Source organism: Pogoniulus pusillus, chromosome 19 (genome assembly GCF_015220805.1).
Source record: "Pogoniulus pusillus isolate bPogPus1 chromosome 19, bPogPus1.pri, whole genome shotgun sequence".
NCBI lineage: Eukaryota > Metazoa > Chordata > Aves > Piciformes > Lybiidae > Pogoniulus > Pogoniulus pusillus.
In genome coordinates this window covers 14,618,091-14,645,574 of record NC_087282.1, presented here as the reverse complement: position 1 = coordinate 14,645,574, position 27,484 = coordinate 14,618,091, and the positions used below count along the sequence as shown (strand labels likewise).

The window sequence follows — 27,484 nt, the reverse complement described above, 5'->3', positions numbered from 1 at the left end:
CTGGACTCACCTCTGCTCTAGATTTTTTTGTGCTTTCTTCTCCTGAGCCATGCATGAGGATGAGGAATGGCAGTGAATTCATTACATGTTGTCTCTGCCACTCCATCTTCCCCAGGGGGAGGACTTCTCACACTCTTCTCTTGCTCCAGTGTGGAGTCCTTCCTACAGGAGACAGTCCTTCATGAACTTCTTCATCACGAATCCATCTCATGAGGCTGCAGCTCTTCACAAACTGCTCCAGTGCAGGTCCAGCTTGGACATGGTGTATGCTCCTGTTACTCTGCTATGTCAGAAAAGAGCTGCCATGGCTAATGGGGATTTTGGGGAAGCTTTCCTGGGGAAACATACTCAGTAGCTAAAGAGAATCAATGCATATAAATTATTTAAAATTAAATAAAGCAGCTTTCCCCCTGCCCATTTTTTTAACTCAGGCAGAATAGAAGCACTAGCTGCTAAAGAAGAATTTGCATTGGATTAGATTTGATGTGCTGATAAAAACAGGGCAAAAAGTAGAAGAAATACAAGAAACTGTGGCAAAAGAATCCCCTAGTATAGTATTGCCCTGTAATGTTGCTTGCTGTGTCAAATACTGGTTGCTACTGGCGGGACGTTGTGAAAAATAAGCCATCTATTTGAATTTACTTGTTCTGTGGGATTCCCTGCCCCAGCCAGTTTTATAACAGCATCTGGTTAATTCTGCCTTTCACTTTGCAGATAAAAGTGCCCATGGATACATAGAAGCCCATCCTTCGGTGAGTGTGAAAATAAACTTTCGTTTTCATAGTGTTTAAGAACTGTGGAAGAACAAGCTATGAGCTTCAGCTGCCAGCCTTCTAGGCCGACAGAACACACGCTTTAGTTTCTGTATATCAGCAGAAAGGGATCAGTGACTCTTTGCTGATTTTCTGTTTAGGAACGTTAAACAGAAGAAAGCCCAGTTTTGCAGACAGAAGATTGTTTGCTGTTCTCTGCCAGGGTGGAATATATAATGGCAACAATATGCAGTTCTGTTTAGCCCATTTCAATTTATTTTTAACAACTTAGAATCCACTTGTACTAAATTCTGTGATTTATCCTTAGTGTAGATGGACATGAAGCTGAATATAAATAAGGTTATAATTGATATGATATAACTCACCAGAATCATTGAAAGAAAGTTCTAGTTAATCATCTCCTCTAATTAATACTGGTTTGCTGTAGCAATCCCAGAGATGTAGCCAGGATGTTCACATTAATACTGACCAGATTTATTATGTTAATATTAGTGTATTAACTAGCAACTGAATGGGGATTGGGCCTTTATTTCCAAGTGTTAAGCAACTTAATTTTAGGTTTGCGATCTCACATCGGAGAGAGTGTGAGTAATGAAAGGAAAATCATCTTTGAATATTCACACTTTCATCCATGCCACTTTCATTATCTTTAATCAAACACACTTCTGTAAGGATGTCTGGCATTCACCAGAGCACAGTAAGCCCTCCCAGAAGCTTTTCCAGTGGGTATGGAGATACTGGCAGATGCTGTGGAATTTTGCTTTAGCAGACATAAACAGTGGTGAGCCAGTCAAGATGTCAGTGTTCAAAAGTTACCAGCACCGAGGATGGCTGGTTGAAGGCTATAGTAGAGAGAAAACAGCTCTCTGACAGGATTTAGCAGTTGCTGGAATTGTTTTCATTTTATTTCACTCCTTAATGGGAGTCTGGCATTAAATAACAGGACACCGAATATGTTGGAGCTGTATGATTCGGTGCTGTTAGGCCAAGCATGGTGCACAGGGATAAAACTAATTCTAAGAATGCAACCTGACAGATGTGATTAGTCTCTTTATTTTTTCCTTCATCATCTTCTGTCCCCGTGTATGCAAAATGCTAACAATGACTAGAAGCTATATGCTGGCCTAATGTGTGACAAGGTAACACTGACCTTCCCCTTAGGACACCCCTTGCTTGACAAGGTTGGCCCTTAAACAGCTGTTCTGAATGTCTGACCTGTCATTCCCTGCTTTGGCCAAGTCAGTGGCCTCTGTCACCACTTCAGTGCTGTGGAATCAGGCAATATGATTACCCCACGTGTAAAAGGCCATAAAAGCAACTAGCCTTTACTTCCATAAGCAAATTCCCATCCAGACAGCCAGGGAGACTTTGCACTAGCCAGTAGGCACCTTTAGCTTAATGAATTGTTACTGTTTCTCTAGACACAGTGCTAAACCAGCAACTGGAAGTGACTTCCAGTGATCTATTCAAACACTTCATTTTGTGAAGCAAGACTTTGAGCATAGGAAAGATTTATCTGCATTGAGCAGAAATAAAAGACACCAAGAAGAATTAACTACACAGAGGTCTGTAACCTTCCCATTGCACTGTGCTGAGTGTAACGTAGAACGGAGGCCTGTAGGACTACAAGCATGGCTATGTTGGTTTCTCATGTCTAAGCAGAATGAATTTGTGTGTAATTACCAAACTCTATGAATGCCAGGATGATGACCACCACTGATGCCCCTGTCTGTCCACAGAGCACAAAAACAGCATCAGAACCCCCGCTAGCTCCCTCTGTTTCTGAAGAAGAGGATGAAGATGAAGAAGATGAGGAAGATGATAATGAACCTCCACCTGTTATTGCACCACGTCCCGAACACACAAAATCAGTAAGTCCGAGGTTTGGTCAGCGCTGTAGTTGGTGTAAATCAGAACAGCATGTTTCTGATCAGACAGCACTTGGATGAAGACTGAGGGCTGGAGTCCTACCATGACATAGTACTTCAACCAAGCCACTAACACCAGGAAAATCTGCTTTGACCTTTCACATTTAGGCAGTTCAACAGTTATGTTCAGAAAGGGGAGGTGATTCCTGCTTCTATTCAGACACTTATGTCCCCACTAAAGAGTTTTCAGGGTACCTGTGGAAACACATGAGCATCAGAAGAACAAGGCTGTGGGTCCCAGGACAGATCTGTTTCTGTATCCTTGCCTCAAGGCACACTCCTGGTTTCCATCGTCTCTCAGAAAATGAGTGCAAACTGAACGTGAAGCCAGCCATGGCCCTGTGTAAAGCTAGCCTTTCAGTTTGAGAAGCGAACACCAAACCCAAACGTTTTAAGAGCCCTGGATGTGGCAAACAGCACCTTCCTAAGGGCTTGCATTTGAAATGTCACCTCTGGGGCATCTCTACAAGCCACCTTTCTGACTCATAAAATTTCTTGTCACAGATCTACACTCGCTCTGTAATCGAACCTGCCGCCGCACCAGCACCAGCTAAAGAAGCCACCACTCCTCAGCCTGAAAACTCCAACACAAACACTTTGTACAGAAACACAGACCGGCAGCGGAAGAAATCCAAGATGACAGATGAGGAGATCCTGGAGAAACTGAGTATGTATTCTGTATGTGGTGTCTGACCAACCAGTGCATGGTCTGCATGTCTAAGGACAAGTATTTATTCTCAGTTGAGTGTCAGGAGGCACTTAACAACTCCCTGCAGAAACTGTGATTGTGCTTGGAGGAAGTAAAGAGCACTCTGGGTTTTCTGCCTGCCTCTGAGGGCAGCTGTGACTAGGATGGGTTTGCCTGAGATTCCCTCTACACCAAGGGCAAAAGCAGAGATTGTTTCTGATTGAGTAGAAGACTGTGACATAGTCAACTGCTGTGCACTAATGGCCAAACTGAACAGAATATCTGGGTTGCTAATTTTTCTTTATACTCCTGACTTCTCACCAGTCACTGAAGCCAGAGTATTTTGCAGAAGTAGCCTAGTTTAGTCTGTCTGCCATTAACAGTTAGGACAAAATGTGGGTTGTCTTAACACCTCCATGTGTTTGACACCCAAGGCAGTAACGTTCTGTCTCTAATGGCAACGATGTTTGTAAAGGATGCAGTCTGGTGGTGGCTTCCTCACGGTGGCGATCGATGCTCGTTCTTGGTCTACACCAGCGTTTCTGTTGTACCTGCCCTGCCAGTGATAGCTGCTTTAACTGCAGAAGCCTTCCTTGGCTGTGGGTTTTGAGCTGCTTCTGCAGACTTCTCTGCACCCCTTGCAGGTTAATAGGGCTACAGAGAACTGAATCTTGGTCGGTGCCATTAGGAAGCATCCAAGGGCTAAGTTCAATGACTTCAGCTGACAAGTTGTGCCGGGGTAGGTATAGGCTGGATGTTAGGAGGAAGTTCTTCACAGAGAGAGCGATTTCCCTTTGGAATGGGCTGCCCAGGGAGGTGGTGGAGGCACCGTCCCTGGAGGTCTTCAAGAAAAGACTGGATGAGGCACTTAGTGCCATGATCTAGTTGACTGGATAGGGCTGGGTGATAGATTGGACTGGATGATTTTGGAGGTCTCTTCCAATCTGGTTGATGCTATGATTCTACAATGAAATACATTCCAGAGCAGATAGTTACCCGCAGGTATGTCAGCTTATAAAGGGAGGAACTGTAGCTGCTTCAGCTGAGGCTCAGTGAGGCGTGCTTCCACCGTGAGATGTGCAGTTACCGGGCGCACGCGAGCATAAGTACATCTACCATTTATTCAGGCTTCTCTATATTCCAGATCAGGACTGAGCCTTAGAGTTATTGTGACTTACAGCTTTGAAATGCTGCATGCTTTCATGCATTCTCTTCCTTAAGAATTTGATACCAAGTGAGCAAGGTCTGAAGGTCTGCCTTGGGCAAATTGTGATGGGGACAGCGAACCTCTTTTTGTGTTTTCATGAAGCTATCTGGAAACAAGTGTGATGCTTTTTTGTTATGGTGCTGAGCTAAGTACATTTAAGCATGTGTAGTAGTTGGCTTTTTTTCTGTTTTGTCTTGTTCTAATTCTTAGTATTTCTCCACCTTGGCCTACCTCTCCCACAGCTGATTTTATGCCACCTTTAGGATGGTGGCTCCTGCCCTATTTTATCTCAAATTACTTTCATAATTCTCTTCTGCTTGAAATAACTTGAGTTTCTTTAGAACCACTTACATTTAAAGATTTACTAGGCAGTAAATCCTGTTCTATTGAGATAAGGTCAAACAAAGGTCTGTCTGTAGTGAAATCAAGAATACGTTCCACTGTAATTATGAAACAAGTGGCCCAGTTCTGCTTTCTTATCCACTTAATTCAGCACTTTCCTTTTTTAAGTCCTAAAAGATGTCAGAATAGCTGATACGTTTATCTTTTGTCCAGAGTAGAGAGTTCTTCTCTGAGCTGGAGCAGCATACCTGTCACTTCCTTGATTTTAGTGCTGTCATATGTGCTTAAGCACAGGAAACCAGCCACAACCAACTTGTGAAAGCAGCTCCTCGTGTTTTGAGGGAAAACTCCAGAATTCTGCACTGCAAAATCAGTGGCAAATTTGGATTTTTTAACAAAATATTTGTTCTGTAGTTTTTTCTCTTATACTTTACTAATGTGGACTTCTGATATATGTTCTGATAGATGCACAGCTGAAAGGAGCACCTAGACAGACACTGCCTGCGCAGTGTGGTTCCTGTGTCCAGCCCTGCGGAGGATTACAGCAATGTTTGGTGTAGCATTGCAGTCTCTCAGGCGTTCCTGTCTGAGGGATGGTGGAGCTCAGCAGTGTGAGTGGGAGGGTGTGATTTTATCATCTCACATCCCTCCTTCCAAACAGTTAAAAGGGAATCCCAGAGTCCTGTAGTCATACTCTTCTTTACTGAAGAGTTATTTTGTAGTGGAGACCCAGAATGAAAGCTTCATCTTAGCATTCTGTGTTTTAGTGAGGTGAAATTAGTGTACAGTTAAGCAAATCATCAAAGTGTTGTGTCCTTGGCTTGGACTACAGACAGCTCGGTTACTCTGACCCTTGCTGGCTGGCACAGCAGGGCAGGGCTACTCGAGACTCTTGACATCCTCAGCCAGCAGCAAGCCGGCACTTGCTGGCCTTCCTGGAGTGCTGGGTAAGGAGAGCAAGTACCACGGGGTAAAGCTAACCTGCAACTCTTCTCCTGCAGCTCCCATTAACCATCTTGCCAAGGCTGACAAAATCATTTTAGCAGAGAGTGTAAGCAGATGGTGCTGATGCCCCATCTTCTGGTTGTGTTGGCAAGCTGAGTTCCTGGCTAGGCATCCAGTCAGATGCCCATTTGGATGCTACAGTCTTTTGCCCCAGAGGAACGACCTGGGCAGGGGAGAGGTGTTTTGTTGTGGATGCACAGGTGAGCAAAAACGTACCTGTTTGTGATGCTGGAATATTGCTGTATCAGTCAAAAAAATATGCTGCAAAGCTCTGGAAGGCTTTCCTCCTGAGCTAATCTGCTGAAAGTATTTCAGTGACATATGTTCCAAGTGAAATCTGTCGAAGTCGTTTGCAGAGTCATCACCTTAGCCTTCATTTTAAAAACGTTATCTAGGAAACTGCCAGACCAGAAAAAAACATTGGGTTTTGGTTTGGTTTGAACTATTCTTTCAGGTTGTTCTCAGGTTTTGGCTCTCGACAGAAACACAGTATCCTAATGACTGCTTACTTTCCTTCCTGTTCGGACTGCCCACACCTCTGAGAGAGCCCTACCGTGGCTGATGGCCCCGGGCTGTCCCGGGTTGGTCCTGCCTTTCTGCTGCTGCAGCACAGAGCTGCCAGGAGGCGGCAGCATCCCCTCTGCTCTGGCTTCCCAATCGCATCACCTGCGCCCATGAAATTACCAGCACCTGCTGTGATGGCTGGTGCCCGAGGAGCACTGCTGGTCTTGTCAGCCTTCGCAGCTGCACCAAGAATCGTGCAGATCAGCATCTGTGCAGTGCAGAGAGTGCAAGTCAGAGCCCCTCCCAGAAACACTTTGCAATATTCATAGAATCAGTCAGGGTTGGAAGGGACCACAAGGATCATCCAGTTCCAACCCCCCCACCATGGGCAGGGACACCCTACTCCAGATCAAGCTGGCCAGAGCCTCATCCAGCCTTGCCTTAAACGCCCCCAGGGATGGGGCCTCAAACACCTACCTGGGCAATCTGTTCCAGATTCTCACCACTCTCATGCTGAATAACTTCCTCCTCATATCCAGTCTGAACCTAACCATCTCCAGCTTTGCTTCATTCCCCCTAGTCCTGTCATGACCTGAGAGCCTAAAAAGTCCCTCCCCAGCTTTTTTGTAGGCCTGCTTCAGATGCTGGAAGGCCACAAGAAGGTCACCTCCGAGCCTCCTCATCTCCAGACTGAATAGCCCCATCTCTTTCGGTCTGTCCTCGTAGCAGAGGTGCTCCAGCCCTCTGAGCATCCTCGTGGCCCTTTCTCTGGACACGCTCCAGCATCTCCAGGTTCTTCTTGTAATAGGGGCTCCAGAACTGGATGCAGTACTCCAGGTAGGGTCTCAGCAGAGCGGAGTAGACCCCACCTGGAGTACTCCATGAAGTATTCTTCATGTTCAGTAAATGGTACCTGTTCACAAAGATTGACTGGAGAACCCAAGGGCCATTTTATCTTCAGAAGTGTAAAACCTCTTGTTGAATCACAGAGTAATTATTCCTAAGTAGAGAAAGGCTCTGTCGTTCAAGCTCTCTTTAATGTTTATAGACCACAAACACTTGCATTGCTGCTTGTTCTTTTCAGGTATCTGTCTCCTGTGAAGGTTTTTCCGTGATCTTAGTTTCCTGTCAAGGTAACTCTCCAAAGGAATGTGGAGGCCATCTGTGCTATGGAGCTGTCTCTATTATTATTGTCATTATTACCCAACTGACTACAAATGACTCACAACCCCACACACTGGGGCTGCATTTCTGATCAGCTTCTTTTTGAAGTGAGCATTTTTCCTGTTGTTTCTTTCAGGGAGCATTGTGAGCGTGGGAGATCCTAAGAAGAAATACACCCGATTTGAAAAAATTGGCCAAGGGTAAGTCCAACCACAACTACTTACACACAAAACAGAGCCAGGACTTTTGCTGCTGTAGTATGAAGCATGAACTTGGGCATTTGCCTTACATTTCAGACAGTGGCTTTAGACCCTTCTGTCTCTCAGCACTGGTCAGAATTCATAGCTGTGGTCAGAAGGTGTCATCAAAGACAGCTTGGTGTTGATAATCTCTTGTCTGTAGCAAGGAGCAGGGTCTGGAAGTTCTAGTGTCCACTGATCAGGATTCTAACTACCTAGTTTAGAAGCTGACACCAGAGATGACATAGTAAGGTCTTGTTTCTAGCTGAGGGAGTAAAACCCCCAAATTCAGGCATAAACAGTGTTGATGCATGTGATGGTTTGGGTGTTCCCTGCCCCCCCACACTTCAGAAGTCACCCAGACTAGACTCAGCTGGCTCTGGAAATTGAGTGCAACTTTTATATTTACAGCCTAGCACAATATACAAGCAGATATTTACAGTATATATACAGTTATATACAGAAATATACAAGGTGAAAGGTAATACAGAAATAAACAAGGTAAAAGGTAATACAGAAACACAACACTCCTCCCAGAAACCTGAGTCCCCAGGAAGGGCTCCCAACCACCCTTCCACCTTCTCCCACCCCTCTCTGCCTTACCCCAAACATTGCCTTGTGCCCAAGGAAGAATGGAAGGTCAGCCAGGGGGGTTAGGAAGCAGGTGGATTAATCAGGTTAGGGTAGAGTGGGAAGAATGCAGCCCACAGCCTGGACAGAGAGGGACTCCCTTATCTGTATTTAGATTCTTGCTCTTATACCTCTAAGCAAGCCTATGGGTGAGGTAGACATCACCACTGTTTCCCTTTCACAGCCTGTAATCTAGTTCTTCTCACCAAAACATTCTAGCTAGCTTCAAACTAGCACAATGCAAGAAATACTTGATGAGAAGATGCATCATCAGCCAAGGATGCTATTCCCTTTTGAAACTCAACTTTGCTTACTGTAAATAGGTTTGATTGGAAATACTTCCTGTGAGGACTCGAGAACAAAGGAAATTACATCAAAATTCGTCTCTGTCTTGCATTTTCAATTCAGACTCCCTGCTTGACTTGGTCAGAGTTTCCTTGGCTGTGTTGCAGTCCCAGGAGGGCAAGTGACATTTGCGTAACACCAGACTCATGCTGCTGTCAGTGTGTGTGACAGAAGCTGTTTACTGACACCAGGAGATAACTTTCTCCCTTAGCTGTCTGTGAGGTTTGAACCTGGGTAGCATGTTGCTGATACATGCTGCAGAAAGCACACTCATGCTCTTTCTGTGGCAGGCTTTAGCATAGGTACATCTTGTTTGGCATGGCACTCGTGGGAAGGTGTTTCTGTTCTATTCATTGTGTCAGAACCCCTTCTACCCAAAAAAGCTTTGGTTCTTGTTGCTATTCGTAATATGTCAGTGGATATGTAGAACTGATTCAGTCTCTCAAAAGGTAAGTCAGCTGAAGATGGGAGAGTCAGAATAAATACCCATGTGAAGCAGATTATTGCTCTCAGTGGGAATATGGCCATCACCCTCACAGTCCTTTGGCAGGCCTACAAGTGAACTTGCACAAAGGTGCCTCAGCAACTAATGGAAAGAGAAGTGGCTATCTCTGGCCTGAAAGGCCATCTAAACTGATTTTCTCCAGGCCTTAACAGAGCCTGAAGATTTCACCAAGGAGCGAATGTGCTGCTGCAGCCAGTTCATGACTCTAATGCTGCAGGTCAACTTAGAATGATGAGGAAAGGTCCAAAATAAAAATAATTGTGAAGGTAACCAAAGAGGATGATCAGGAGGAACTGGACTGCTGCATTGCTGGGGTTAATGTGTCTGCAGCAGGGCTGGGCTGAGGGGCACTAGCTCAGATGATTCTTACATGCCTAGCTGATGCCAGTGCAAGTTTCTGAGCTGTTCACCTTTTCAGAGAGTTGGTACAGGTATGCCAGAGGCACTAGTAGTGTTGGAAGTGAGCAGGTTTTTCATAGCTGCTAATGAGATGTGACTGCTCAACAAACTGCAGGTAGACCCACTTCTTACATAAGGAAACTTGGTGCCATGGTCTAGCCTTGGGCACTGTGGTAAAGGGTTGGACTTGATGATCTGTGAGGTCTCTTCCAACCTTGGTGATACTGTGATACTGTGAAAAGCAACTTGACCAGCATGTAACACTTCATGGCTTCCCTACAGCTGGTAAATTAATAAACAGTGTGGTGGCTTTGCAGCTGCTTTGCAGAGAATGGCACTCAGGAGGGCTGTGCTGAAGAACAGGTCATCCCTGGTTTGTCACCTGTCTCCAGCTGAGCTCTGAAAATACTGCTGACACCAGCAGAAACTTGGTTAGCTAGTACTTGATGAGATAGCTGTGCTAGCTCTCGCTAGAAAGGCAAACTGATATGGAGCCACGAGCAGCCAGGGTTTGGGCTGGTTCTTTAAACTTGTACTGTAATGCATCACAGATCTAACTGTGGGCCCTGGTACTTGCTTAACTGCATTAAACCAAAGGTACAACAGAAACATGTTAAAGTTAGATACAGATCAGAATTCTAGTTGCTTAGAATTAAGTTGGTAACACAGAATCACAGAGCCCTTGCAATTAATTCACAGCTTTACTTAAATTACTCTCCTTCATCTAAACAAAGATAGCCTGGAGCATACAAAAAGTACCCTAATCTAAATAGCTGTTTTTAAATAAACCCTGACAGGACTTTGCTTAGGAGGTACAGCACAGTGTTTGCAAGGCTGAATAAATTATGTTGGCTTTTTGTGACAACAAATTGGATTAATCTCAACAATTAGTCACAGGAAAATGCATTTGCATTTATATTAAAAGAATTCATAGCATGCCCAAAGAGAACACCATTCTCAGTCTCTGGTGCCTGCTGAATTAAAATGCCTCAGAAATATTTCAGCCTGCTGGTTGAAAAACACACAAGCCTGGGGATCATGTGAAAATGAGTAAACAGATTTTGGCCTTTTCAGTCATTGAGACACTTGCTGGATGTGCATTCCCACATCTCAGGATTCCCACCCTGGGCTCTCCCTTGCCTCACTGTCCATGCAGACAAGGGCTTTGTAAAGAATGGTGGTGTAAGCCTATGATTTAGCCCGAAAGAAAGTCCCAGTGGGATTTACAAGTCTGTAGTTGATTTTAAACCCAGAGGATTTCCTCTGATCATGGCCTTTCCAGCCCTTCTCATAGTTACAAGGGAATAACTCCTTTTAAGGAGAGGCAGGTGGCAAACACAACCCTGCACTGTCAGTCTGCAGGTGAGCATGCCATTTATTTCTGGTGGCTTTACAACACAACCCATGTCTGCACAGAGGCAAAACAGAGACACTGTGAAGAGTCCTTCGACTGTATGGTGCATCTAACAAAACCAGCTGCTGATGGCTCTTGACATGCAGAAGAACTGTCTAAGGATCCTGTTTTGAGTAGTTCTCAATTTGTGTGTGGAGCAATATAAACCTTAACCTGCTCAGGCTGTGATCTCACAGAGATGAGATAAGGGGGAGAAGAGTTTCCTTGCATGGTGGAGAAAGATGTCTAAATTCTGTCCTCGTGTGCCTGTGATTCACAGCTCTCAGAACGACTGCATGGTTGAATTTTGCAGATGGATTCAAACTAGATGTCTGAGAAAGCACGAGTAGATTGTGTGTTACATTCCCTGGAAAAAAATTCACATGCACACATGTACATGGGAAAAAAAAAAGAAGACAAGCTAGAGAAGAGAGAAAGGAGAGAAAAGAGAAGGGAAAAAGAAAAGAAGAAAGAAAAGAGAAAAAGACCCCAAGAAAGCCAAGCTGGATAAAATGGAAAAATAATGGAATATATTATTTTCCAGGTTTTGCAGACACACTTCCTTAGGTGCTGAACTAGAATAGTTTAGTGTGTACATTTGATATTTTCACCAGCCCTTTTGTCTTCATGTTGGAATTAGGTTTTACCTTGGATACCGTGCACAGCAGGGCTGGTGAGGTGCTGCACTGTGCACTGCTGCTGAAGGAGTGGCTGTACAAAGATGGTTTAGAAGCACTACAGGCAATAGAGATCTGTCTCCTGCCTGGGCTTACTTTGTCATGGGGACTAAACCTCTTCTCATTCCTTTGCTGCTGTTTTGCTTCTAGGGCATCAGGAACAGTTTATACAGCAATCGACATTGCCACAGGACAAGAGGTAGGTGTCAACACTCCATCAAATTCTGCAGATGGGGTGTGGACTGGGGATGGGGCTTTCAGGTAACCAGTAGACCTTTACTACAAATGCTGCACTAGAGTCAAGAATAACAGCAGTTGCTAAATAATGATCAGAAATTGTAAAATGACTAAAGTTGGGTTTATGTGTTTGGACAGTAACATAATCATGTCCTGCTTGCAAACAGTGCCTGAGTAATAACAGTGGTGATAAACTAAGGCCAAGTTAAGAAGAATGTAGGTCCAGAGGGTGTTGATAGACAATTATGGTTGAAGAGTTAAAGAGCACTTTTACAGGTTTTACAAGGCAAAGCATCAATGGCCATGTGTCCTGTAACCAGCACCCAAGGCAACAGAGCAATAGGCTGTTGCAGTGTAAGGTACTGAGCTCCTGGGCCTAACGAGAGAGGTTGACACAGCTTGGCTACAGTATCCACAGATGCTCACTGTATGTTCATTCAGACCTCATGCATGGTTTTCAATGTCATTTTAGGTGGCCATAAAGCAAATGAATCTTCAACAGCAGCCCAAAAAGGAACTAATTATTAATGAAATCCTGGTCATGAGGGAAAATAAGAACCCCAATATTGTGAACTATTTAGACAGGTAAGTAGTTCTTTTGTCTCTTATGTTCATCTACATACTGCAAGTTTAAGATTTACAACAAGGTGGCCTCTTAGTAGTTGAGGGAAAAGCTGTGGATGTTGTTTGCCTGGACTTCAGCACTCTCTTCTGCAGCATCGTCCTGGACGTTTATGGCTTGGATGGGTAGATGCTTTGCTGTGTGAAAAACTGGCTGTTGACGAGGCCCAAAGAGTAGTGGGGAATGGAGTTAAATCCAGTTGGTGATTGGTCACAAGTGGTGTTCCTCAGAGCTCAGTTTTGGGGCCATTTTTCTTTCATAGCTTTATCAGTGATCTGGAGAAGGGAATGAAATGCATCCTCAGTTAGTTGGCAGATGACACTAGGTTGGGAAGGAGTGTTGATCTGCTTGAGGGTTCAAAGGCTCTATGGAGGGACCTGGACAAGCTGGATTGAAGGGCTGAGGCCAGCTGTGTGAGACTCAACAAGGCCAAGTGCTGGGTCCTGCTCTTATATCACAGCAGCTCCATGAAAACTTGAGGCTTGCATAGGAGTGGCTGGAAAGCTGCTCAACGGAGAAAGATGCAGGTGTCAGTAGCTGGCTGAACATGAGCCAGTGTGTGCCCAGGTGGCCAAGGCGGCCAGCAGCAATATTGTAACAAGCAGGACCCTGGAAGTGATTGTTACTATGTACTTGAGACTTGCAAGGTCACATTGTGAATACTGGGTTAAGTTTTGGGCCCCTCACTACAAGAAGGACATTGAGGTGCAGGTCCAGAGAAGGGCAACAAAGTTGGTGAAGGGTCTGGAGGACAGGTCTCATGAGGAGTGGCTGAAGGAACCGGAGCCTAGTCTGGAGAAATGGGGACTGATGGGAAACCTTATGGCTATCCTTGGCTGTACAGCCTGGAAGGAATGTCTACTCATTTCATTCTGTCTTCATTTAAGAATGACCTGAAAACAAAACCCCTCTGTGGTCGTTTCCATAAGGTAGTTCAGCTATGTGCATCCATCTCAATGCTGTTGTTTCCTTCTTTCAGCTACCTAGTCGGTGATGAACTGTGGGTCGTTATGGAATACTTGGCTGGAGGCTCTCTGACTGATGTTGTTACTGAGACATGTATGGATGAAGGACAGATAGCAGCTGTCTGTAGGGAGGTAAGGGATCCTCTGTGTGCTCTGGTTATTTGAACAAGGTGGGACTTGTCCACAGGTTGTGAGAACATGAACAATGTCATCCTCAGAGGCTTTGTTTCTCTGCTGCTTTCAACATGGAGAACCAGTCAGTATCACTGCACTTCTTAAACTCTATTGTTGCACTCTTTTATACTCTTATTAAAGTATCTCTTTATTTTACTTTCACTATTCTCAGCTTTGCTTCTTTCATTACTCACAATTCATCTAGAAATTAAATCTTCTAGAACCATCTTCCTTCCTTATGTGATGAAGTCAGGTCATTACATTTTACCTTCATGTTTCTGTTTTATCTTGTCAGTGCCTGCAAGCCCTGGATTTCCTTCACTCAAACCAAGTGATCCACAGAGACATCAAAAGTGACAATATCCTCCTTGGAATGGATGGATCTGTCAAATTGAGTAGGTATTCCTGGTCAGGAACAGTATTCCCAGGATGGGGTGTGGGGCTGCCTGTTTGGGTAACTGATTGCCAGTTACCCCAAGGTGATGCCTGTGGTCGTGCACTGACTACTGGTGCAGGCTGAGAGCAGGTCCTGTGTGCAGAGGATAGACAGTAGAAAGGTGTGAAGAGTGGCTTTGGTTTGGGTAGGTGCCTTCCAGAGTGAAGGAGTGACAATCTTTTGTTTGGTTTCACCCTTCTAGCTGGTGCTAACAATACTTATTTTTCTTCTCAGCTGATTTTGGCTTCTGTGCTCAGATCACCCCTGAACAGAGTAAACGGAGCACAATGGTTGGGACTCCTTACTGGATGGCACCAGAAGTGGTGACAAGGAAAGCATACGGCCCCAAAGTGGACATCTGGTCACTTGGGATCATGGCAATAGAAATGGTGGAAGGAGAACCTCCTTACCTTAATGAGAATCCTCTCAGGGTAAGGTGCAAATAAAACCATATACCACTGTTTCTGATCTGTTTTGTCTCTTATGAGACAAAATCCCTGTCACATCAGCTTGAACTAAGATCCACCAAGACCTACTTCTGAAAATGCCACTAGAGCATATCAGCATATCCTGTAGCTTTGGTCTCTTTTGCAGAGGTTGTGAAGACTCATCACTCAGCTGTATGAAAGTTCCATGTCAGCTGCATGGAAGTGAGCCTCCTTGGTTTTGCTTAAGAAAGTTAGGCTTAGCTTAGGCTAGGTGATCTTGAGGAGGAGAAAAGATGGAGTATTCAGGTGTCTGGATAGGCCCTGTGCACACAGAAAGGCTGTGCATGAAGATGAGCAGCAGGACCTTTTATCACAGCATGGAAGTGATTCACAGAGAACTCAACACAGACAGGTACTCCCAGTCCTCAAGTAACATTTTGGTTGTTCCAGCTATTTTGCTTGTGACTATGACCATGAAAATACGAAGCAAGTGTAACAGATTTAATGCTGTCTTTCCTAAGGCAAAGGCCAGGGTGCTGTAAAACACTGGTTTGGAGTGATGAACTAGCCCTCCCATTCTTTCTCACGGGGCAGCTGTGCTGAAACATAAAGATGATAGTTTAGAAGCAGCACAGTCTGTTCTGCTTCTTACCCTTTTTTGCTGCAATAGTGCACATAGTTTTTTCATAATCAAAGTAATTTTCTCTATGTCACCAAGCCTGAGCTCTCAATCCTCCAACAGTCAAAACCTGCTGTTTCTTCGCTGGCAATTTCTGGGATGAAGACCTCAATGGTGTATTTACTTAGTGTATTTAATTACTCATTGTTCTCACTGGATCACTGCAAGAATTTCTTTCACCACATAAGTGAGCCTGAACTGGAATTTGGAGAGTGCTGAAAGGCACAGTTGCATATGGCTGCTGTCTGCCCAGTTATGCCTTTTCATAATACGTATGTACATCAAACATGGCTGAGTTGCAAATGAGGTTCTTTTACTTCATCCAAAGAGTATAAACTGATGGATTTACTTTATTTCTTCTGGATACCATTTTTATGCAGAACAGGGAAAAAAAAGGACTCCATTTGTTTTTATGGAGACTGTACCTTAGGGACCAGTGACTACTGCAGGGATGCATTTTATGTAATAATCCTTTGGAAGTGAAGAGCTAGACCAAATTCTCCTTGGACAAGCAAAACGTGGTTTTGGTGCTGTAGTTCACGCCTAACTGGGTGATCCAATGCAGTCATCCATCAAGGCAAGGTCTTTTTGATGTTGGCACAACAGGAGGATTATTTGTTTATACAGAAGCATAATCTCTAACCCTCTGTAGGGAAGAAACTGCTGCTGGAGACTGAACCTTAAAAATCACAGAGAGGCCTGTAAGAGCACTTGTGAATATGAAAGAAACAGGTGGAGTCTTGTGTTTCCTTTTTCTGTAGGCACTGTATCTGATAGCTACAAATGGGACACCAGAACTTCAGAACCCTGAGCGACTTTCTGCTGTGTTTCGTGACTTTCTGAACTGCTGCCTGGAGATGGATGTGGACAGGCGAGGGTCTGCCAAGGAACTTCTGCAGGTACCTTTTAAAGGTCATATACTATAACCCCCCTGCAGTCAGCAGGTACATCTTCAGCTAAGATGTAGATGGATAGGACTGGGGGATAGGTTGGACTGGATGATCTTGGAGGTCTCTTCCAACCTGGTTGATTCTATGATTCTAACTATCCTGACCTGGTAAGTTTCCAGGGATGGAGTATCTACCATCTTCCTAAACAACCTGGACCAGTGTCTCATCACCTTGAGCATAAAAAAATTCTCCCAGAGCACAGGCAGGGCCAAAATCCCATCTAGCTGAGCCTACCCTGAGAAATGGAGTAATGTGATGATGAGCTGTGTCTGCCTGTGGTAGCAAGGTGCTGGGCATGAAGTCGCAGGTGCAGAGGGTCCCCTCAGTCAGGTTGGTGCATTTCCTGGTAACCAGAGAAACACTACTTGAGCCCGTGAGTCCCTGGTTTGGGAAGTAACGGTTCCTTTCTTCTTCTCTGACAGCATCCATTTTTAAAGCTAGCCAAGCCGCTCTCCAGCCTGACTCCTCTCATCGTCGCGGCAAAGGAGGCAATTAAGAACAGCAGCCGCTAGTGCTTGCGGCTAACTTTCTCCTGTGGCAGCTCAGAGCAGGACTGAGAACAAAAACTTGATAAAACCTCAACTCTTGTGCTGCAGGACAGATGGAGGGATGAACAAACCAACGGTCACAGTCCTGGTGGTAGGAGGGAGAACAGATCAGTCCCTCAAGGAGTAAAATATGATCATTTGTCTTCTTCCTGCTTTCTGGCTCCTTTATTTATTTTTAAGGTGAAACAGGGGTTAAGACAGACAGGTAATGACCGAAAAGGCTTTGCTGCCTCAACCATTTCCAAGGTAAAGCAAAAGCAGTTGGAAGAATCCCTTCCTTCTCACCCTGTGAATAAGCTGTACATTCACTTTTAAATTGTTAGTTGTTTCTTAAAGATGGAAAGTCCCTTTTATGGTTTGTTTGTTTTTTTTTGGTACAGTTTGGAATTGGAAAAGGGTCTCCTTCATTCATAAACTCCAGACTGCACAGCCTTTGGATACAGCCCATTCGCTGGTGTTTGTCCAGTCATGGTACTTTGAGGTGAGGAAGAAAGCGAAATTGCATTTTCAACCAAAACTGAATCAAGAGTGGGGCAGAAAAACGTGCTGTTGAGGTACAGGCTTTCAGCTGTGTTTTGGTTCTTGCCCATTTAAATGACTCGTAGAACTAATTGCAATCTGTTTGCCTGGATGAGAGTCTTACTCAAATGAAAAAGCTGACAGGTCAGTCAGTGTGCTGCGGAAGGACTCATCTGCTGCAAAGCTGTAAGACGAACAGGAGGTTTATAGCAGGCTCAGCCTTGCCTGGTGCTGAGCCCCAGCAGACCCCTTGCAGAGCACAGACACAGGCTGGAAGTGGCAGCAGACCAGCTCTGGATGCTTGTCTCTTCCTGAGACCAGACTAATCATCCCAAGTAAGAGCAAAGCTGGCTGCGGGCTGCACCTGGGGTGAATTGTAGATGGGCTTTGAATTGTTCAGACTTTCGGAGTTAACCATTTTGAGTTTGTGCAGGAGTAGAAAAGGTCAAAACAGAGGTGAGTGTTGGTCACCTCAGAGGATGCCTTCTCCTGATTATCTCCTGTGGAAGGTCAGTTGCAGAAGAAGGAGCTGGGCTGCTCTGCAGGCTCGTGTGCAGGTGAGTGTCCTTCAGGCACCAGGTTCTGCCGTGGAAACTGAGGCCAACATGAGTGAGTGACAGCTTCTTCAGTTCAGATCTGCATGAGTCAGTGCAGCAGACAGCTCTGGAAGAGCTTTAAAGCCTGGAGTTCTGCACCAAGCCAGAGCAAACTTGTGCAGTGCAGAGTGGATTGCAGAAATATTTAGAGGCATCAAGCCAGGCTGCTTTCTGCTGTCCTGCTGAATGCAGCTCTGAGCTGCTAGGAGGTAGGAAATCCTGGATATGACTGAGAATTGTGCTTGACTAGTGAACTGATTTGTAAGGGAGCTGAATAGTTGAAGTATGCAGTTTGTTTCATTTATTAATTTCTGAACAAAAGGCACAATGTGACTTCACTCAGAAGCATTTGCATGAAGTATTTGTTGCTCTGTTTCAGTAGTACAGCTAATCAGAGGCCTTCAAAACAGCAACTGAAGCAACACTCATCTAGGGAGATAAAACCCAAACCAAAACAGAGTAAAAGAGCTTTCTGCTGTAGAAATCTTCGTGTTTGGATGTGGTCCTGCAAAGGGCTAAGCAGCCTTTTGGATACTAGCCACCTTCATTTTTTGCCAGCAGGAATGAAGGATGCTTGGGCTGTTCTTGAATTAGGCCTTTGGCTTTGTCTTCCTGCTTAGTTGACAGTCTTTGTGTTGCAGGTGTCATTAACACTGCCACTTAACTCACCCTTGCTCACGCTGTCTGTCCAAGTGTCTTTGAAGGCAACAGAGAGAGGCAGTGCTCACTGAGTTACCACAGATAAGCATGAATTAAGCTTCCCTGATGTCCTGGGGAGGACAACAGCTCTGGCTTTCAGATGCTCAAATAAGAGGCCAAGGCCAGCAGCCCCTCCCGTTTTGTGGAGAAACCTCATCGAGGACCAAGAGACTCACCAGGAGCTGCAGCTTGTGCAACCATAGCTGAGGAGACCTTCAGGCAGGGCCAGGAGCATTGCTGGGATGTTGAGGAGAATCAAGAAGTGTGAGAGACAGGCTACTGGAATCCCACCTTACATTCCCCGAGATGGGCCTGACAGGCAGACAGGACACATGGTATAGAGCATTCCCTATTCTCTCTCTGCCTGTCTGAGTCAGTGGACAGAAGGCAATGGTTACAAGTTTCTGCTCGGCACAGGAGGGTTATCTTCTCTGTGACCATCCCATGTTCCCAGGCACCTTTGCACAATAAGTATGAGGATCAACATGTGGAACCAAGCAAGGTGGGGACATCTGCTGGAAATACAGTACAGTGGAGGGGAAACAGTCCTGGAGCTTCCTGAAATGTATGGAAGAGACTTTCCTGACACAGCTGATGAGGCAACCAACTAGGAAAAGTGTGCCACTGGACCTGCTGTTTGTGAAGAGGACTTCTAGGTGATGTGATGGTTGGAGGCCATCTGGGGCACAACAATCATGAAATGACAATTTTCAGTTCTTGGAGAAGTAAGGAGTCAGCTGAATTGCCACCCTGGACTTCTAGAGAACAGACTTTGGCCTGTTCAGGAGCCTGGTGACCAAGTCCCTTGAGAGGAGTTCTGGAGGGCAAAGGAGTCCATGAAGGCTGGACATTCCTCAAGAAGGGGAGCTTAAAAGCACTGGAGCAGGCCCTCCCCATGGGCTGAAAGCTGAGCCAGCAGGGAAGAAGACTGGCCTGGGTGAACAGAGAGCTTTGGCTAGAACTCAGGAAAAAAGAGTTCCTGACCTTTGGAGGAAGGGGCAGTCAATTCAGGAGGGCTACAAGGATATCGTGAGGTTATGCAGGAAGGAAATCAGAAGGATCCAAGGCCAACTAGAAGTTAATTTGGCTGCTGCTATGAAAGTAAACAAAAAGCACTTCTGTAAAAACGTCAACCACAAAAGAAGGGCTAAGGAGAAAACAGTGACCATGGATGAGGAGAAGGTTGAGGTACTTAACTGCCTTCTTTGCCTCAGTTTTTAATAGCAAGGCCAGTTGTTCTCTGGGTACACAGCCCCCTGAGCTGAAAGGAGGGGATGGGGAGTAGAGTGAAGCTCCTGTAATCCAAGTGAGATAGCTAGCAACCTGCTGCACCACTTAGACATGCACAGGTCTATGGCACTGGATAATATACACCTGAGGGTGCTGAGTTTGCTGGTAGAAGTGCTCACAAAGCCTCTTTCCATCATTTACCAGTCATCTTGACTAACTGGGAAGGTCCCAGTTGATAGGAGATTGGCAAACATGATGCTCATCTATGACAAGGCCTGGAAGGAGGATCTGGGAAACTACAGACCTGTCAGTCTTCCCTTTGATTCCAGGAAAGGCTATGGAGCAGATCATCTTGGGTGCCATCACACAGCATGTACAGGACAGCCAGGTGACCATGCCTAGTCAGCATAAGTTTATGAAAGGCTGGTCCCACCTCACTCATTTACTCTCCTCCTGTGACAAGGTGACCTTCTTAGTGGATGAGAGAAAGACTGTTGATTTTATCTACCTGGATTTTAGTGAAGCTTTTGACATTGTTTCCCACAGCATTCTTCTGGAGAACCACCTGCTTATGGCTCTGATGGGCCCCCTCTTCACTGGGTAAAACACTGGCTGGATAGCGGACCCAAAGAGTGGTGAAAAATGGCGTTAAATCCAGATGGTGGATGGTCACAAATGGTGTTTCCAAGGGCTCAGTATCGAGGCTGATCTCTTTAATTTCAAAGATCTGAATGAAGGAATTGAATGCAGCCTCAGTCAGGTTGGAGACAATGCCAACTTGGGTGGAAGTGTTGATTTGTTTAAAGATAGGGAGTCACTACAGAGGGATCTGGAAAGGCTGGTTGGTAAGAGGTCCAAAGAGGCTAAGATTTGGATTGTCTGCTTGGGTCACAGCAACTCCATGTAACACTAGAGGCTTGGGGAAGAGTGGCTGGAAAGGTGCCCATTGGAAAAGAACTTGGAAGCATTGGCCAACAACTGGCTGAACACAAGCCAGTATGTGCCCAGGTGGCCTGAATTAGGAGGCCAGCAGGATCGGGACAGTGATTGTCCCCCTGTACTCAGCACTGATGAGGCCATACCTCAAATACTGCATTAATATCTTGGCCCCTTGCTGGAGCACATCCATAGAAGGGCAACAAAGCCCTTCTAGAGAGGAAGTATTACAAGGAGACGGCGGGCTGAGGTTGTTCAGTCTGGAGAAAAGGAGGCTGAGGGGTGACCTTCTTGCTCTCTGCAACTCGCTGAAAGGAGGATGTAGTGATGTGGGGTCAGTGTTCTTACAAGTAACAAGTGATAGGACAACAGGAAATGGCCTCAGGTTGCACTAGGCGAGGCCCAGTTTGAACATGAGGAACAGTTGCCCAAAAGCATTGTCAAGCCCTGGACCAGGCTGGTCAGAGCAGTGGTGTAGTCCCCATCCCTGGAGGGGTTTAAAAGCTGAGTAGACGTGGTGCTGACGGACATAATTTATTGGTGGACTTGGCAGTGTTGGAGTAACAGTTGGACTTGACTGTCTCAAAAGGTCTTTTCCAACCTAAATGATTGTGTTCTGTACAAAAAGTGCTGCTTCTTTTGCGAGGTCCCAGTTTTCTCTGTTGGCTCAAGCTGTCTATTTAGGGGAGAGATTTTCTGGGGAAAGAAAATAATTCAGGCTCAGGATTCATCTGAGCATTCATCTGAACAAAGCAGATTTGTATTCCATGTGAGAAGTGAAGAGACCAGTGACAGGTTGTTTCCAGCAGAGTTGTGTTTGTTTCCTACCCACAGAAGAGCAGCCAGCTGTCCTTTAGAGGGAAAGCACTTTGGAATAGCACATGTATGCTGGCCTTACAGTATCCTGATGTTGACAGATTACACTATTTGATTGGGTTTTTCCCTTATTTATTTTCTTTACCTATATAGTTCTCAGCATCTCTGCTATAAAAGGAGCCACCACCATAACCTCCCAGAAGAGAAGAGATATGAAAAACAGGGAAATTAAATGGTGGCATTGTTTCAAAATATTTTTTCTATCAGTGTTTTCTGACTGCTATTCTTGGATTAAGCAAGTAGTTATCTATGGCTTTGGGAGTATTTGAAATAGCATTTTTTGTTGTGAAATACATAGGAAAAGAAGTTCCACTTTCATTCCAAGATTTTAGAAGATTGGTTTATTTTACTCATTTTAAATTTTTTTTTAAATGGTAAAAATCCCTACCCAGAGCTTGCCTGATTCTCGTTCCTGCTCTGAAGGTGTGTGAAAATGACCTGATGACTTGCTGTGGTTTTGATGTGCATTAGGATAGCAGCATGACAGCAGTAAAGTCAGGGAAGTTTGAGAAGCACAGAAAAGTTTATTTAAGAAAAAGAAAACAAAACCCCAGCAAAACTCCACCAAACAAAACCTGCCTGTGTAAAATTCCACACAGAGCTCCTGCTCGCACTCCTGGCAGGCTGCCCAGGGGTGGCTCTTAACAGTGCTCTCAGATTGTGATCATGAGTTTGAGCTGGGATTGCACTCTTCCCTTCTTGCACCCAGTGCTTTTGTAAGTAGGTGTGTGCTCATTCTCTGTCTGGCTACTGCCTGGTGACTCGCACTACACACAAGTGGGCTCAAATATTTTCTAGCTGTTTGTGCTGAGTTGCTCTGAGGCTAGTGGCTGCACCTTGGCAGTTCCGTCGGTCAGTCTTCCTTGTCCTGCCACCAAAAATGAAGCACATTCCAGTCACAAGAAGGGAAGTAAGTACCTGCCTCTTGTCCTCTAATTGTAAACCATGTCACCATACTCTGTTGTCTGTATGATTTCCAGTATATAGTCAGTCGTGTGGCTCCTGAACATTCCTCACACTAGCATGTTATTTCTTAGTCCAGTCTTGAGCAAATCCAGTGAGCAGAGGCAGCAAAAGCGCGGCAACACCTACTATCATGGGCAGGAGCCAGTGTTCTTTGCTTGGGCACCCAAGGCATACACAATAGTGTCAGCTTCTCCATGCTAAACATTACCAAGATAGTGATTTGCACACCTTCCGGGCGGACTGCTGTTCATTCATGTTTAGATGTGTGGCAATTTTGTGACGGGGCAAGCTGATGAAGACCCATAAATGTCAGTGGTTTAGTCCCCAGTTTTCAGGGAGCAGGCAAATGACAACCATTCAAGGTTCCTTTGAGTGTGATTTCCAATTCAGGGGTCTTTAAAACTTGTCTTTGCTTGTGTCTTGGCCTTGAGTAGACATGTTTGTTTCTTTTGCTGGCTGAAGTGTAAAGAATCTTGCTTATGTATGCTGCCTTTGGACATGGTTTAGAGCTGATTGCCATAGTCTGAGGTGTGCATCATGTGTATAAACCATCGCAGGCCTGAGTCTACCAGGGGCTGGGTGCACCTTTGGTGACAAAAGTAGTCTCAAAAGAAAAGATGGTGTTACAGGAAAGAGGAGGGAGGGATGCTTACATGCTCTGCACAGGTCCCCCTTTGGCCTGCCATGGGGCTATGAGCCTGCAAACTTTGTTCTCATTGCTCTGCAGTTCTCTCAGGCAAGCTCTCACATTCTGCTAGAATGTGACCCTGCCTGGAGAAACTGGGGGTATTATCATTAGCTGCAGTTTATGATATAGAAGTTGCTAATCATTTTTATAGCCTGTGAGCAGAGTGGCTTTCCACTGGGCAGTTTCCCAGCAGACCACACATCAGCTTCATCAGGTGCGTCTTGCTCTAATGGAGTGGTATCATTTGCAATCACTTGGGGATCATGCTTGGTTTCTTCAAGGCTTGCTAGCAACATTTACCTTGGCCAGCTTACATACAAAGTCCAAAGGGCTACATTTGGGTGCAGTGGCCTGGGCTGGCAGTTCTGAATGCATGAGAAGGACTGCTGGGCACACACAAACACACATTTGAATCACTTTCTGATGTTGCAGATTTACACACCCTGGCCACTGAAACAGGCTTCAATCCTAAGATCATGATGATTAGTGAAAGGTCTAAGTGAACATTTCCAGTTCCTTGTTACTAGTTCTCAGGTGGCAGCTTGGGCTGGGTGTCTCCAGAGAGGGACTCCTGCTTCAGTTATACCTTTGCCATTCCTCAACTCATCCTCCAATCACTTAATTCTCCTTGGTGGTCTTTTGATTTCCTCTTGGTTTCTAACGTCACTGGACTGGCCTTATTCTGAATCTTCTTGGCCCTTACTGTCTTCTTTCAGCTCCTATCTGCTGTAAAAAACTCTGGGGTGTTGGTCAACAAGCAGCTAAATATGAGCCAGGAGTGCGCCCAGGTGGCCAAGAAAGCCCTCAGCATCGTGGCCAGTATCAGCTGCAGTGTGGCCAGCACCACCACAGCAGTGATCATGCCCCTCTACTGGGCACTGGTGAGGACTCCAATACTGGATTCAGTTTTGGGCCCCTCACTACAAGATGGAAATTATGATGCTGGAGCACATCCAAAGAAGTGCAGTGAAGCTGGTGAAGGCTCTAGAGCATAAGTCTTCTGAAAAGCTGCTGAAGGGACTGAAGTGGTTTAGCCATGAGAAAAGGAGGCTGAGGGGAGACCTTCTCACTCTCTGAGTCCCTGAAAGGAGGTTGGAGCTAGGTGGGGGTTGATCTGTTCTCCCGTGTTAGAAGTGCTAGGACAAGAGGAAATGACTTGAAGTTGCACCTCAGGAGATTTGTATTGGACAACTCTTCCCAGAATGTGTTGTCAAAGCCTGGAACAGGCTGCTTAGGGCAGTGGTGGGGTCTCCAGCCCTGGAGGGATTTATAGGCCTTGTATATGTGATGCTGAGACATGGTTTAGTGGTGGACTTCACAGTGCTGGTTTAACTGTTGGGCTCAACTGTCTTAAAGGTCTTTTCCAACCTAAATTATTCCGATTCTGCCTGCTGCATTCAGCTATCCTGTGATAGCAGCATTAGTTTCATCAAAAAGTTTACTCTTGATCAGCTCTTGAGGCCTTATGCCTCAACTACTTTAGCTACTAGTGCAGTGCTAAACTGCTAATGCTGAATGAGAGAACCCTCTGAGAGAATTCAGGTAAATCAAATCTGTAACACAGAGAGGAGCTGCAGGAGCTGAGATGACGACTGCCACCTTTTTCTCTGTCCTTCACTCTTCAGAGCCTTGATACAAAGCAGAGTTTTCCTCAAGAGGCAAGTGGCATGTAACCTCTTGCAGGTCTTGCTCTTTCTGTTCTCTGTGCTTGACCGATTTTGTCCCTCTTTCTCTTTTCCTGTTCTTTCTGTGCCTGGTGGCTGCTAACCAAGACTGTAACTGGCTCAAATTCAGTGTATGAGAGCCTCATTTCTTTGCCCTTTGAATTGTCTGTCCACAACAGCCTTTTGACTCTAAGCTTGGTCTGGAGAGGGGCTAGGGCCTGCCACCGTGCTTGCATTAAGGGCTCCCCAGTGCCTCAGGCTGGTGTGGCACTGTCACAAACACGAGGGAATGGTGGTGAGTTGTCGTTTTTGAAGTAAGATCCTTTGCTTCTGCATGTCCTGTGTGTCTTTTGTCCAGCCCAGACATAGACTTAGGGATCATGCGTACGGGCACTGCTGCCACTCCCAGTGAAGGCACTGCTGCTACTCTCAGTAAAACCAGTGAGAATTTGGTTGGTTGGCTCGGTGACAGCAGAACTAGTTCCTTGATAGGTGGGTGCTGATAGTTGCCCTTGGGTACCGGGGGCTGGAGAAGTCCCCTCAGCTGAATGAGTGGGAGGAAACTGCCCTTTTGTTCTTGCTCTCCAGGGCGTAAGTGGGTCAACATAGCAAACATGAAGAATGCATGTCTCCTACATCCATGTCTGCTGAGATTGCTGACCTTTGAGCTTAATGAGCACAAAGACAATTGCTTTTTGTCACACTGTTTATATTAGTGTTAAGCAATGCTGCTAAAGTAGTCTGTAGCACAGCAGCAGGAGGAAAAAAAGCCTCTCAGCTGTTAAGGTGCAGCTCTGGTAAGATGCTGGCATCTGCCTTAGCGGGCCAGCAGGTTGAAGTGAAGCTGCCTGAGGTGGGAACTAGTGGCAGAGGACTGCACACAAGGCAGCCCTCATTGAAGAGAACACGACAGCTCCTCCTTGGGCAGAGCCCATGATCATGGGGGGAAGAGCTAGGATTACTCTGGTGCTGTGTCTGCACTGCAGGTGCTGTGTGTACAGACACGTGTTTCTGCAAAAGAATTCTGCAACTCTTGACTGGATCAGGATATAACTAATGCTAAACTCCAGTTTAGGCTGAAGCAACCAGTTTACACCTGCTCTGGTGTCTGCTAGATTTTACTTATTTATTTTCTTCAGGGTATCCAGACAAAAGTAAAGAGAGGAGGAGCCTACATTTTCATTGCTTACCAGAAGTGTATCTCATTTTACTGTACATTCCTTTTTTAGGACGTGTTATCTATTTAAAAAAAAAAGACAAGAAAAAAAGGGGGAGAAAAGATAAAAACAGAAACCGTGTAGTGAAAAACCTTCTGTAACTTTGGATTAAGAGGTAACTGATCTTTTTAAAATGAGCACTAAGTTATTTACTTTGTAAATGTGCTGATGGCATGGCTCCATCTTACTGACCTCAGCATCCTTTTTTCTTTAAAGATTTTGGGGTTTGTTTCCAATATTAAGTTATTTTAAATGTGGTTGAAGCAATAGAAAATTGAAATATGGATTGTGCATGACTGTGTCTTGAGTGTAAAAATATTGCAGTTTGAAACTTGGACCTAAAGTATTGCAAATAAAAGTTATAAATACCAACGGATTGTGTGACTGTGACTTCTAAGGCACTCGCTGCTGCTGTTGTCAAATATTGTCAGGGCTGGCTGAAGATTCACCGCTCTTGATCATCGACGGAGTTAGACAGACTTACCTGCACACCTGTGTGTGTCTGTAGCCTTGTGCTTGTCCATGTCAGGAAACAGGAATTGATCTGCCACAAGCCCAATTTACCCTCTGCTGCTGGAGCTCCATGTACCTCATGTGCCTGCAAAAGAAGCCGCTCTGCTTTTGTGCTGCTCCCTAGTTTGCACCGATGCACTGAGTGCTGTGATTGTAGAAAAGGGTTGTATTGCTGCTGCTCCATATATAGTTTATGAAGAACCGATGTCCCCTCCTGACCACTACAGGTTATGCAGACGGTGGTGAGCCACAGTTCCTGCTCTGAAATCTTGGAAACTGCTGCTCACACAAACCTCTGAAAGAAATAATCACTTGGCCACCTGTTCAAAAGTGAAGTGATGCTGGTGTTGGAGGCATGCAGCAACCTGGACTCGCTGCTGAGAGTCTGTCATTGTGCACTGTGCTGTCTGCATAGCTGTGGTTTTATCTAACAGATGCTGCATCTCTCAGGCTTTCACTGGTGCTTGCCAATGGCAGAAGGAAGTGGGGGCTCCAGCCAGCTGCGTAGGTGAGTTTATGTCCCTCACTCCATTGCACCTCAGCTTGACCTCCATGCTGGGTCCTCACAGTTCAGTATCTCGATGTGAGTCCAGCTACTTGCTATGACCAGCCTGGAGCTCTACAGAGGCTGCCCGATCTCCTGCTCCTCCCCTCCCCCCCTTCCCCAGCAAGTGCCTCTCCCAGCCCATCTCCAGCTGGCACTGTGGCAGCCTCTGGTGACCCCGGGCTCCAGCACTGCTAG

The 27,484-nt window shown here is 45.5% G+C and overlaps 1 protein-coding gene across 2 annotated transcripts in view; it reads left to right on the top strand.

The window, feature by feature from the left end:
• LOC135184000 (serine/threonine-protein kinase PAK 3) overlaps positions 1–26,601 on the top strand; it is a 139,390-nt gene extending 112,789 nt beyond the window's left edge. For both annotated transcript variants that reach the window (XM_064159419.1, XM_064159418.1), the window contains 11 exons: positions 715–752; positions 2,513–2,644; positions 3,206–3,368; positions 7,748–7,811; positions 11,950–11,998; positions 12,509–12,621; positions 13,638–13,755; positions 14,093–14,192; positions 14,468–14,664; positions 16,102–16,239; positions 16,713–26,601. In XM_064159419.1, the coding sequence (XP_064015489.1) occupies positions 715–752; positions 2,513–2,644; positions 3,206–3,368; positions 7,748–7,811; positions 11,950–11,998; positions 12,509–12,621; positions 13,638–13,755; positions 14,093–14,192; positions 14,468–14,664; positions 16,102–16,239; positions 16,713–16,802 (1,202 nt within the window). In that variant the 3' untranslated portion in view covers positions 16,803–26,601. The remainder of the gene's footprint in view (positions 1–714; positions 753–2,512; positions 2,645–3,205; positions 3,369–7,747; positions 7,812–11,949; positions 11,999–12,508; positions 12,622–13,637; positions 13,756–14,092; positions 14,193–14,467; positions 14,665–16,101; positions 16,240–16,712) is intronic.
• Positions 26,602–27,484: the final 883 nt, after the last annotated feature.